Below are 12,039 nucleotides of genomic sequence, written 5' to 3'. Positions count from 1 at the left end.
ATCCTGCTTATATTTTATCATGGACTTATTTTCTGCCAGCAGTGCTGGATTAAACGTGCAAAGGAAGTAAGAGAAAGCCCTTCCCTTCATTGTGGAAGCCCTGCTCCGGTGGGTGTGGGGGGTTTCCTCCACCCAGCTCCGGTTGCAGCTCACACCGTCCCTCCTGGAGGGGCAGCGCTACCTGGGGAAGTGCTGCTCTGTTCCTCGGAGAGTCTCTGGGGGGGAAGGAGAAGTCATGGTGGTTTGTGCTAACTCAAAAGCCCTTCTGAGAACTGGAGCGGCTTTATTCCCTGGCATTGCTGGGATTTTCCAGTGAAACGTGTTTAATTGGGAACAGGGGGGGTGGGAAAGCCGCAGTGTTGTGGGCATGCCGGGGGCATGTCCTTATGTGGGTGGGCTCCGCAGGGCGATGTGGGGTGTGCTGGGGGCTAAAGCCCACTGGAGTTGTCCTGGGAGGTGGTGGAGGGAGATGCCCAGGCTGGCGTGGGGCCGGGAAGATGCCAGGGGTGGTGCAGGCAGCAGGAGCAGGGCAGCCCCCTCCCCGGCAGAGGTGTGGGACAGGGACTGGGTGAGCCTGGTGTGGCCGATGGCCGTGCCGGGCTGGGAAGTGGCGCAGGTCGGACCCCACTGGACATGCTGGCAGCTCCAATGGGACCGAGTGCAGCCAAGGCTCTGGAACCCCACTGTCAGACCCAGCTCAGAAATGGCTGCTTTCTGGCCCTATTTTAGACTGAACTAGCCAAAACCAAACCAGGCCCCAGCTGGGGAATCCCTCAGCCTCTTTCAGCCCTTCTTTTGCCCGTAAGCTGCACCCCTGGGGGACAGCAATGACCTAAAAATACATCCCTGTGCTGTCTCCTGGCAGCATTCCAGTGTCTCCCTGCTGGCAGGGTGAGCAGGTGCCCCAGTCCCTGGGGGTGTTTTCCCCTGCTGTGGGTGCCAGGGCCAGCCTTGGATTGTGGATGGGCTCGCTTCCCCCCCACCCCAGCCAACGCTGCACCTCCTTTTGGAAGGGGGATGTGGGGTGCAGCTGTGGGAACACAGGCAGGGAGGAACCCGGGCACCCGGCACTGCCCAGGGCACAAATAAAGAGCAGGGGTTCTTGGTTCTGTTGAGCTGATGGGCAGGATAATCCACACTCCTCCATCACGTGCCTGGAAAGCTGAGGCTCACCTGGAGCTGGGATGTGCATGGGATGTCAGGGCAACAGGAGGAGATTCCACTTTCAGAGTGGTGGATGTCTTTACAAAGCTGCTCTCACCATCTCTGCAAGGTCATGGCGATAGGGAAGGCCCTTCCATGACTGGAGAACCCAAGTGTCCCACCCAACTTCAGTAATGGCCAAAAGGACATCCCAGGGAGCAACTGGGCAGTCACCTTCATGTTGGGAAAACCACGGAGTATCCTTTGTTTGGAACACACCTCTAGAAGAGGGTGGCTGGGAGCAGTGAGCGTGGATTGATGAGGGTAACTTGTGCCTACCTGACCTGCTTTCCTCTCAGGATGAAATTGGTGGTCTGTAGGCAAGGGGAAAGTGGTGGGTGCCATTTCCCTCAGCTTCAGCAAGGCTTTGGACACTGTCCCACAACATTCTTCATCCAAGTGTGGATGTCATGGTCTGGATGGATGGGCAGCCAGGCAGGTAAGGATCAGCTGGAAGATGAAGCACGCAAGGTAGTGGTTAGTAGGAGGCTGGTGAGAAAACACCAGGGTCTGGTTTGGGATCTGCCCCATTTCATCTCTGTCCATGACCTAAAGAAGGCTGTGGAGCAGCTTTGTGCCAAGTTCACAGATGAGCCCAAACTGGGAGGACCAGCAGGGCTTCATCCTGAAGGACTGGTGTGGGCTAGAGGGACAGGCCAGCAGGAACCTCATGGTCCAGGGAGGTGATTACCCCCTCAAGTGGGCACTGGTTAGGCCTCATTGAGCCCCCACTGTGAGAAGGGCCATGCCCAGGGAGGGGGTGCAGCCACATCCTCCCAGCCCAGCCAGGACAACGCTGGGTGCAGGATGGGTGTGCAGGAGGAGTCCCCATGGCCCCCTCCCGCTCAAGTGGGAGATCTTTCTCTGCTGTTCTGTTGCAGTCTTTGAGGCAAGGCCTGTGCCAGAGCCCCACATGCCCCTTCCGGTCCTGGGACTGCTGAGTCAGGCTTTAGATTTCTTTAATTGTGGCAAGTGAGGCACCAGCTTCCGTTCCTAACTGAAGCCCCCCGTGGCCAGGTGTGAGCTCCCTCCTGCTCTGCAGTGGTGGCACAGCACTGTGGTTTCACGGAGACCCGTTCCAGATTTTCCCAGCAGTGACTCCATCGTTTCGGTGTGTGGGAGGAGAGCTCCTCCAGCTCCAGCGCCTGGGCTGCCACAAGACATCTTGCTGATAAATTTAACATGTTTTATTTAGTTTGTGGTTGCAAGAAGGAAGGCAGGAACTAGTCTGGGAGGCCATTTACAACTCCTCTGAGTTACCTCAGGCAACAGCTCAGGATGAAGGCCCATCCCACCCACAGCCCTCACAGCTGCCTGGGTTTGGAAAGCTGAAACTCGGGAAGCTTTTGGAGTTGTGCAATTTCCTAAAAAATCCTAAACTTAGTCCTCCAGTTGTTGCAGGAGAGAAGGATTTGGCTGGTACAGACTAGCAGTGGGAATAAAAGCTTCAGTGGGATGAGTAAAGGTTTTGTTTTACTCTAAACCCTGGCCTTTGACTTTCTACCACTCTATTTTTTTTTGGATACTTTAAGCACATTCTCCCAGAATTGAGCACTTATAAGAAAGCATCATCCAGCAGTGTAAGGAACCAACCACCCCATTGCAGCAATTTGAAATCACTGTGTTTTCAAAAGTGCTTTCAAGACTAATTCATTTTCTAGATATTCCTTTTCTTAAATATAAGGATTTATATTTGTGTAAGCTAAAACTGGAGATTTAAGCATTTTTCAGGAAATGTGAGAGTAATATCCTCAGTGCACTGTTGATTTATATAGAAAGAATGATATATATTTAACTTCCCAGCAGGCAATAAGAAACACTCTACTTGTGCAATGCAGCTTTAACAGTGCTTTCAGGACATGAATATTTAACACTTCATTTTCAGCCAAAGCTGACTGAAATGTAAAAAAAAAAATCGAAAGATTAAATAAATTCTTTTATGTAGGAAAAGACTAAAACCACCCAACAATTTCAGCTGCCCGGTTTCCATTTCATCAAGTCTGGCTTCTTAAACAAAGCTCCCTTAACCCTGGGACTGCTGTGGTCCCTCGGATTCTCTGTAGCCAATGTGCATCAGTTCTGTGTGGCACCGACATCATCCTCTCTGCTGGGACAGAAATCTGGAATCAGATTTCTTCATCTGACTCCAGGTCCCAGCCACAGGACTCCAGCTGCTCATCCTGTGGGAACTCCACCTCAACGTCATAGATGAAATCGGGGTCATCCTTCTTCTTCCTGTTCTTTTCAAAGAGCTCGTCCATGATGCTCTTCCTCTTGGCTAGTTCCTTGTCATCTAGTTTGTTCATATCCTCCTCTGGGTCAATGGTCTCCTCCTGCCGAAACTTTTCCAAGCTCTCAGCCAGGCTCTCTCCTCCCAGATGACCTCTCAGCAAACTGTAGAGCTTCTGGAGCTGCCGCAGCGAGACCCCTTCCAGGTAGGGCTTGTGCCGAGGGTTGTTCTTCAGCTGCTCGGCAGCCATGCTGCAGTCTGGAGACAAAAACCACCACGAGGACTTAGAGCTGCAAGCAAAGCTCTTCCCAGAGACAGATCTTCTCCCAGTCCCTCCCAAGGGTGTCTCTCCAAACCCTCCAGACTTAGAGAGGCACTGCTCAGGTTGAGATGGAGCCTTGGGCTCCTTGGGGAGGCAGTGTCACCCCAAAACACCCCTGTCTGCACGCTCTGCATGCTGGTAAGAGGCTACTCAGTGGTTACTAACAATGCTGTTACAGTGAGTTCCTCTCTCTGTGTCTGGAGGGGACCTGGGGAATGCTACAAGTGAACGAATGCACCTCACCTGAGAACCTGGAGAAATTCCTGACGGGCATGATGCGCCGGCGAGTCTTATCCTGGCTGTGGTCTCTGTAGATGAGGACGATGGAGGGGGGCTGGAAGCAGACCCCACACTTCTGTGCAGTGAAAGTCATCCTGGTCCTGGTGCTGGGAGTGGCCTCATCAGATTCCTCAGCAATGGTGAACCTCACTGGGAAACAGGGAAAAAGGAAACAAAGTGTGAGTGTCCCTCAGCGCTGGTCTTTTTGTCAGGAGTAGAGTGACATGTTCAGCAAAATCCCAGATTCCCAGGATGGTTTGGGTTGGAAGGGACCTTAAAGACCATCCAGTTCCACCCCATGCCATGGACAAGGACACCTTCCACTAGCCCAGGTTGCTCCAAGCCCTGTCCAACCTGGCCTTGGACACTTCCAGGGATGGGGCAGCCACAGCTTCTCTGGGCAACCTGTGCCAGGGCCTCCCCACCCTCACAGGGAGGAATTCCCTTAATTGTCTCTGTTTGTCACAAGCCTGGGCATATCACACTCCTGATTTCATATGGTGAGTGACAGCCTTGCATCCACAGTGTTGATGTATCTAATGCTGTGGCTGCCCCTTTTTTAAGATTTTAAGAGCAGGGGCACCCAGTCAGTGTTTCCTTTCTGAAGCTTCAGAGTGATCTTGCTGCCTGTGACAGACGGGACAAGGAGAGAGAACAGTCAGAAATGAAAACCAAAAATAACAAAACTCCTTATTAGTTAACAACAAAAATAGGAATTAATTTTTAAAGAGTGGAGATGTCTCATTTTAAAGTAAGGACTGCTGAACTCTCAGGTACCAGTACCTCAGTCAAGCTACTACACAGAGGAGGTTATGAAGTTGATCCCTAATTATCCTTTTCACTTTTCTCTGAAGCATTTGGTCTTGTAGCAGCAGAGGAGGAACATCAGCCTGACTGGCAGCAACAACTTTTCTTTTCTGCCTTATCACATTTGTCTCCAAATGCTCTCGGGAATTTCTCAGCATCTGCTCTGCCCTTGGCTCCACCCCCTTTCTGGGTAAAAATTAATGAATTATGGAATTAAATTGGAGCAGATTTAAAGATCCAAGTCTGCTGCAGATCTTGTTTCCCAGCTCAGTTTACAGCATTGAGTAAGTGTGTTACTTTTATTTTGGTTTTAAATAAGTGAAAATATGCCAAATGTGAAGGTGAGCTCGGACTGCCCTACAGAGAGCCAAAGTAACAAATTATACCCCCCAAAAAATCAATGTACGTCTCCAAATTGAGAAAAATTACATTACTCTTCAAAAACTGCTTTGAAGTAGAGTTGAAAAGTCTTCCTCCTTTGTTAAAAGCCACATAGGAAAGAGTTCAAATTTGCAGTAAAGTCCTTAATAGTGGAGATTAACCACCCTGGAAGTGTCCAAGGCCAGGCAGGACAGGGCTTGGAGCAACTTGGAACAGTGAAAGGTGTCCCTGCCCATGGCAGGGGGGTGGAACGAGATGAGCTTTAATGTCCCACCCAACCCAAACCATTTTGGGATTCTGTGAAGACGAGCAACATAAACGTGAGCAGCTGCTCTTTGGATCCGAGGGTGTGTTTTATGGCACTACCGCAGCAGCGGCGCCGCTTTTGCCGTTAAAAAGCCGTTTTTCCGCCGCAGGAGCGGCCCGGGGGGGCGGCGGGGCAGGGCCGGGCCCTCCCGCCCCTCCCAGATCCCAGATGGATCCGGGAAGGGAACACAGGGGCTCACCTGGTCCCACCTCCCTGCCCAGCAGGGCCATCCCAGAGCACACAGCACAGGACTGTGTCCAGGGGGGTCTGGAATATCTCCAGTGAGGAGACTCCACACCCTCTCTGGTCTCTCTTCAGGGCTCGGTCACTGCACAGGGAAGTTCTTCCTCATGTCCAGGTGGAACTTCCTGGGCATCGGTTTCTGGGCTGGGCACCCACTGCTGGGCAGCATCGAGCAGAGCCGGGTCCATCCCCTGCCCCTCCCTGCAGACCCTGACAGATATGGATAAGGGCCCCTCTCAGCGTCTCCTCTGGAGGAGGCTCTCTCAGCCTTTCCTGCTCGAAGATATGCTCCAGTCCCTTCAGCATCTCCGTACCCTCCGCTGGACCCGCTCCAGGAGCCCCACGTCTCCCTTGTACTCCCTCACCTCGGGCGGCCGCAGGGCCGGGCAAGAAGGCGCTGCTTCTTCCTACTCCTCCTCCTCCCCCGCCCGGTTGCCATGGCTACGGCGGCTCTGGAGGCAAAGGCCCCCTGCTCCGAAGGCCCCCTCCGGGCTGTCCACGTCAACGCCTGCGGGACACGGCGCGGCGGAGCGAGGCGCGGGCGGGCCTGGCGCGGTCAGGCGGCGCCGCGGGCAGCCCTCGGAGCGGGCGCCATGGCGGGCGGGCGGCGGGTCGGCGCTGGGCTGGGAGCGCTGCTCTGCGCCCTCCGTGAGTGCCCGCGGCAACGGGAACGGCCTCTGCGCTGGGACAGGCCGCGGGAGCTGGGCGTGCTCAGCACCGACAGGAGGAGGCTCCGGGGAGGCCTTAGAGCCCCTTCCAGTGCCTGAAGGCCCTCCAGGAGAGCTGGAGAGGGACTGCGGGCAAGGGCCTGAAGAGACAGGACAAGGGACATTGGCTTCCCACGGCCAGAGGGCAGGGTTAGATGGGATATTGCGAAGGAATTGTTCCCTTTGAGGGTGGGAAGTCCCTGGCACAGGTTGCCCAGAGAAGCTGTGGCTGCCCCATCCCTGGAAGTGTCCAAGGCCAGGTTGGACAGGGCTTGGAGCAACTTGGGTTAGTGGAAGGTGTCCCTGCCCAGGGCAGGGGGTGGAACGAGATGGTCTTTAAGGTCCCTTCCAATCCAAACCATTCCATGATTTGGGAAGCACATCTCAGTCAGTGGCCCAAGAAACCTCTTCTGCTGTTGATCACAGTCAAATTCTGCTGTGAGAGGTTTTGCAGATGAGATATTCATGGATTATATGGCTTCACTAGTTAAAGCTGCCAGCCCGTGTGATCACTGTGTGTGTTGTGATCACTGTGCTGTGATCTCTGTGTGTGCTGTGATCAGTGTGCTGTGATCTCTGTGTGTGCTGTGATCTCTCTGAGTGCTGTGATCAGTGTGCTGTGATCTCTGTGCTGTTCTGTGCACACTGTAACCTGTTGTCTCCGTGTCACCTCAGATGTACAGGCAGCCTGTCGGGACACCACAGTCACACAGGAGCTCCTCAAAGAGGGGTTTCACAGGTGAGTGCTCTCCCAGCCCTCCATCAGTACAACATCAGGACTGATTTTACATGAGAAGAAGCTTCTCCTCTTTTCAGGCACAGTTGTATGAACTTCTTGAACCATGGGCATGTTTCAGGAATGGATTAACATGGTCAAATGATTAACAAGCTCTAGTGGAGGAGAACACTCCTCACTGGAGTTCCCTTTCTAAGATCTCTGTGGAGACAGTTGGTAATTGAGAAGTTAACAAAGAAGTGAAACTTCATTTTGGCCATGGGTGTGGAGTTGGGGTGAAGGAGACCATGGCTTGGAGGGAACTGTGTTCTGAATGAATTGCACAGTGTGAGAGCTGCATCTCTTCTCTGTGCATCTGGGAAATGTCTCTCAGGGGGTTTGTGCCAACTTTTGAAGGGCAGGTATAAATGTTTTGCTTCTGTTTTTGCTTGAAGGGACCTGCTGGTGAAGGTGGAGCTTGGGGAGGATGCAGGGGGATGTGCAGTGGCAGCTAGAACTCATCTTCCACCAGGAATCTACGTGGATTCCTACGAGCTGGCGATGCTGCAGCAGCAAAATTTAACCAAGGTAACGGCCCCAATGCCAGGAGATCTGGCAGTGACCTGGATAAGGACTCAGGGAGTTGTAATCTCTGCTCATCATCTGGTTTGTTGCACCAAGGGGATTAATCCCTGGAAGGAGATGCCACACAGAATCATCTTCGTGACATCTCACTGTATCTCTGGTTTGATCAGCATCAGTTTTGTGTCGTGTGCTGTTGATATTCTTATACACTGTCTGGTGGAGCTGCTGCTCCTCTGCTTAGCCCCCAGGTGAGCAGCTGTGGGAAAAGCACTCGGGTTGAGAAGGGGGAAGGGTAGCCCCCAGAAAGGTGGTGGGGAGCTGTAAGCAGTGTGCTGTGTGTTTGGATGGAGTAGCTTCCCAGCTTTGTTTTCATCCTGGCTTTCTGTGTTACTTTCCAGTCTTTGCTTCACATTTTGGACATAGAGATGCACAAAGGCTGTGGCTTAAATTTCCTTAGGTGCTTAATTTGGTTAAAACATGGATGCAAAGGCTGTGGGCACCTTCTGCCTTTGGGGTGCCTGAGGTGCAGGTCCGGCCTTGCTTACTCACCTCGTTGAGCTGATGCCTCCCAGGTTTGGCTGCAGGCACAGTGACACTAAGCTTTTCACATGTAAGAATCACTCATTGGAGAGGGACTTAGAAAGGTATTGTGGAGCAGCTTAAGGCCAGAATTTCCAGCTTGATCATCCTGACCACGAAATCAAGCCCAGTGCTAGAAAATAAAATGAGGGGAATTGTTTTCCCCCCGGTGTCAGTTCCGATCACAGCCACACCTGTACCTTTCCCACTCGCAGGCCGTGCTAATTCCTGATGTCACTGATGTGGAGGCTCCCGAGTACCTGGCCACGGCTCTCGTCCTGGTGCTGTCCCTGGAGGCAGACCCGCGGTGTTCCCGCTGTTTCCGCGCTGCTGTGCCCGTGCACGCGCGGTACCACCGCCCCGCCGAGGGCAGCCAGCAAGCCTCGGTCGTTCTGGAGAGCCCAGAAGTGCTGCTCTGCTGCTGCCACAGTGAGATTCTCCATGATGTTTTTTCTGGGGAGAGAGGAATAACCATGGGTAATCCAGAGTTTGGAGTCTGGCTCTGTGTTTTTTTGCTGGACACGGAGCTCTTGGTGCTTGTGTGAGCACGAGGGGAAGGTGTGGCCCTGATAAAGACCACGTTGTCTTCCTCGCTGGGGGCTGCTGCCTGCCCAAAGGCAGATGGATTGTCAGCACACCTCTTGGTGTTATGCTGCTGCCATTGTACCCCTGTGCTGTCTGGGTTCTTCCAGCTGGAAGTGTTGGCAGTTGTCACGATCCATGTGTTTGCTGTGATCCCGGCAGGCCCTGGCTTGCCAAAGGCCTCCTGCTCTGACCATGCTCCCAGTGTTTCCCTTGGCAGCTGAAGCTGTGCAGGGTGTATTTAATATCCACTGTCGCCTATTTAGAGGAATCAAAGTATTCTGATGGTTTCTGACACTTTGTTCCTGCATTCCCTCTGTGTAAAGGGGGAATGTAGGAAACTGTGCCTGAGGCTTAGAATGGTCAGAGTCTCAAACTCGGATGAAACGAGAACCTGATACCACTGACAATGAATATTTCAAGTTATATGAACAATGAAATCTTATAGTTTTGCTGCAAATCTTGTGTCCCTTCACAAAATCATTCCTGCCAGCTGCCAAATCAAACACACTAATGGTTTTCAACTCCTTTATCTTCACTTGTGCATCATTTGAGCAGTGATTTTCTGGGGTAAAGGCAGGGACAGGCAAGACTGCCTTTTCTTTTAAAAAAGGGGCCTGAAATCTTCCTGTTTTTCTGCCACATTTACTCCTTACGAACAGGAAAACATTTATTATTATTATGAAAATGTGTAAAGCGTTGGAAGGGAGGTCTTGCATGTGCTGACAGAAGGCCAAGAAGGCGAAATGGAAGAATGACTTACTTAGAATTTTCCCCAAAGTAAGTATGGGTAAAGTTGAGGGATCTATAGGCTAACCAGGAATTCTTTGCCCTGTTAAGACAGAAGGGCCAAGATGCCACACAAGTGAGATTCTTTCTTGGCTACCTGCTGTATCAGGAAGGGAACTGTTGCAGAGTTCACAGGAAGGAGTGCCCAGCATCACTTTGGCCGTGCAGGGGAGCTGGCATGTTTCTGTCAGTGCTGTTTCACTGCTTGCCGTCCAGGGAGTTGATTCTGTCAAGCTGTTGTGGGGGAAAGATCCCTTATTTGGCAGAGTCTTGCAGGCCAGATTGCTTCATCCCCCCATGCTCCTGCTGATGCACTGATGCCTTCCCTAGGTCAGCTGGCAGCAGAGTGTTGGGAGCCTGCTGAAGTGGGAGCTCCCTGCTTGGCCGAGAACGTCGGTCCCTGTCAGTGGCACAGCACAACACACAGACCCGTGAGTTCTCCTTTCTGCTTCTTTTTAACATTTCCTGCTTCTTTTTTTGGTGTGATTAGCAACTTCCATAGCACAGGAATTAATCAGTAGAAGACTAGTTGGGTGGTTCTCCCTGTGTGAGGCTCCTTTCTTCCTTTCTGAGTGGTTTTTGGTGGGGGTCATCCTGCCCTTCTGCCGTGCTTACAGTCACTCTGTGCTCTTCTGGCCCTTTGGGATGGCTGCTCTTCTCACCTATTTTTTTTTTTCCTTACTAGTTTACTTGGAATTCTAGGATATAACTGGCTCTGGTCAAATTAAGAAAAGTCTTTACGATGTTGGTGCTTCAGAGGAATAGCAGAGTGAAAAACTACTTGATGATATAACTAAAGGAGGGGTAAAACTGCAAAGATTTAAGGAATAGCATCCTAAAAAAAAAGGCCACTTCTGTTTGTTTGTTGGTATCTGATTGGGTAAGGAAAGGTGAAATTTCTTATTCTGTGTTCAAAACCAAGGGAAGTTGGATCTTTAGTATGTTCAACAACTGCCTTTGATGCTCAGAAGGGTTGCAGTAGCATAGAAATTCAGAAATAAGACTTGATTTATATAATAAAAAATCCGTTGTTGTTGCAACACACATGCCTTCTTATATTTAAGATGCTTGGAGATGCCTGGGATATCTGCAGCTCTTGTCCAAAAACACTTTGGAGCTTCCTGCATCCACAAAAAAACCAAATAGTTGTTTACCCTGGGGAAATCTGTCTTCTCATTGATCTGACTTCACTGTGAGAGCTGCTCTCCTCCGTGTGGTATTCCCTACACATCCCCAGGGGTGTAGGAGCTGAGATACAGGGATACAAGTGCCAGCAGGTCCATTTACTGAGCTTTGCAGTGCAGCAGTGGCTGGCACTGTGTTTGCTGAGCATTAAAAAGGGGATGTCCCATCTTGGTTTTGATTTCAAATCCCAGAAGAAGCCTTGGCCAAGGGCTGGTTAAATCAGGGTCTGGTTGCAGGCAAAAAGGAGCCGTTTGTTAAATGAGTACAATCCATTTGTTTTTCCTTGCAGGCATGGGAGGAATTGGTGCTGGAGGTTCCCGTGGGGCTCAGGGAACACAGTTACCTGGTGTGTGCCCTGACCCTGCTCACCACCCTGCTCTGTGCCAGCCTCATCCTCGCTGCCACCTGCAGGCATGGACACTTCTCCCTGTGACCTGCTCAGAGGAGGAAATGTGGAATGACTGACCCCCATCCAGCAAAACTAACTGGATATTACATCAGGTTCCTAGATGGATCCTGTTCTACTGCTATTTGTATCTTAGGGGGTGTGAGGGTCCCATAATGAGTTATAGTTCCTTTGCCTTAATGCTTGGAAACACCTTCCACAGCCCAGAAGACAGTTTGGATGTGTTGTCTGTAGCCAAAGCAGATAGAGGGGAGGAAAAAATCTCAGAAATCTGAAAACTGCTGTGGGTAATGGGACAACAGTCAGCAGTGGAGTTTGGGGCTCCTATTCCCTCCTGGTCCAGAGCCTGTGTCCAGTGATGCCTCTTGTAGAGCTGTTTGTACTTCTTGACTTAGGGATTGATTATTAAGGGTATGAAAAACATTATGGAGTCATTGAAGTGTCTGAAATTTAAGCTTGTTGTGCAGATGTGTTATGTATGAATTTGTGAAGAGACATTCTGTGTATACCTGGGACAGGAGAAGGCTGAAATAGTCTCTCCCATTCTCATAACTGGGAGGGATTGGCTGCTTTTGGTCAAATTAGAATCATGGAATCATTTAGGTTGGAAAGCCCCTCTAAGACCATCAAGTCCAAGGCCACCACTAACCCACGTCCCCAAGTGCCACATCCACATGGCTTTTAAATCTCTCCAGGGTTGGGGACTGCCCCCCTGCCCT

General features: G+C 51.4%; 2 protein-coding genes across 2 annotated transcripts; one reads left to right on the top strand and one right to left on the bottom strand.

The window, feature by feature from the left end:
- Positions 1-2,969: 2,969 nt before the first annotated feature.
- On the bottom strand, positions 2,970-6,268 carry CEP19 (centrosomal protein 19). The gene is made up of 3 exons (XM_051782505.1): positions 6,138-6,268; positions 3,999-4,184; positions 2,970-3,691 (listed from the first exon to the last, which is right to left on the bottom strand). The coding sequence occupies exons 2-3, from the start codon at positions 4,126-4,128 to the stop codon at positions 3,330-3,332; spliced, it is 492 nt and encodes a 163-aa protein (XP_051638465.1). The 5' UTR covers positions 4,129-4,184; positions 6,138-6,268; the 3' UTR covers positions 2,970-3,329.
- A 53-nt stretch (positions 6,269-6,321) lies between these two features.
- On the top strand, positions 6,322-11,774 carry PIGX (phosphatidylinositol glycan anchor biosynthesis class X). The gene is made up of 6 exons (XM_051782493.1): positions 6,322-6,420; positions 7,155-7,218; positions 7,650-7,782; positions 8,574-8,787; positions 10,060-10,160; positions 11,204-11,774. Exons 1-6 carry the CDS (start codon positions 6,366-6,368, stop codon positions 11,345-11,347), a joined length of 711 nt encoding a protein of 236 aa, XP_051638453.1. The 5' UTR covers positions 6,322-6,365; the 3' UTR covers positions 11,348-11,774.
- Positions 11,775-12,039: the final 265 nt, after the last annotated feature.

Source organism: Manacus candei, unplaced genomic scaffold, assembly GCF_025592945.1.
Source record: "Manacus candei isolate 608988 ecotype Guabito, Panama unplaced genomic scaffold, ASM2559294v1 h1tg000015l, whole genome shotgun sequence".
Lineage (NCBI taxonomy): Eukaryota > Metazoa > Chordata > Aves > Passeriformes > Pipridae > Manacus > Manacus candei.
The sequence above is the reverse complement of the archived record's forward strand: the minus strand, read 5'-3'. Positions and strand labels throughout refer to the sequence as shown.

Excerpts from the sequence above, each read along its gene's own strand:
- PIGX (XM_051782493.1), top strand. The coding sequence starts at position 6,366 with ATGGCGGGCGGGCGGCGGGTCGGCGCTGGGCTGGGAGCGCTGCTCTGC. Across the intron at positions 6,421-7,154 it reads AGCGCTGCTCTGCGCCCTCC|ATGTACAGGCAGCCTGTCGG; the intron begins GTGAGTGCCCGC and ends GTGTCACCTCAG. Across the intron at positions 10,161-11,203 it reads ACAGCACAACACACAGACCC|GCATGGGAGGAATTGGTGCT; the intron begins GTGAGTTCTCCT and ends TTTTCCTTGCAG.
- CEP19 (XM_051782505.1), bottom strand. The coding sequence starts at position 4,128 with ATGACTTTCACTGCACAGAAGTGTGGGGTCTGCTTCCAGCCCCCCTCC. Across the intron at positions 3,692-3,998 it reads GAATTTCTCCAGGTTCTCAG|ACTGCAGCATGGCTGCCGAG; the intron begins GTGAGGTGCATT and ends TTTTGTCTCCAG.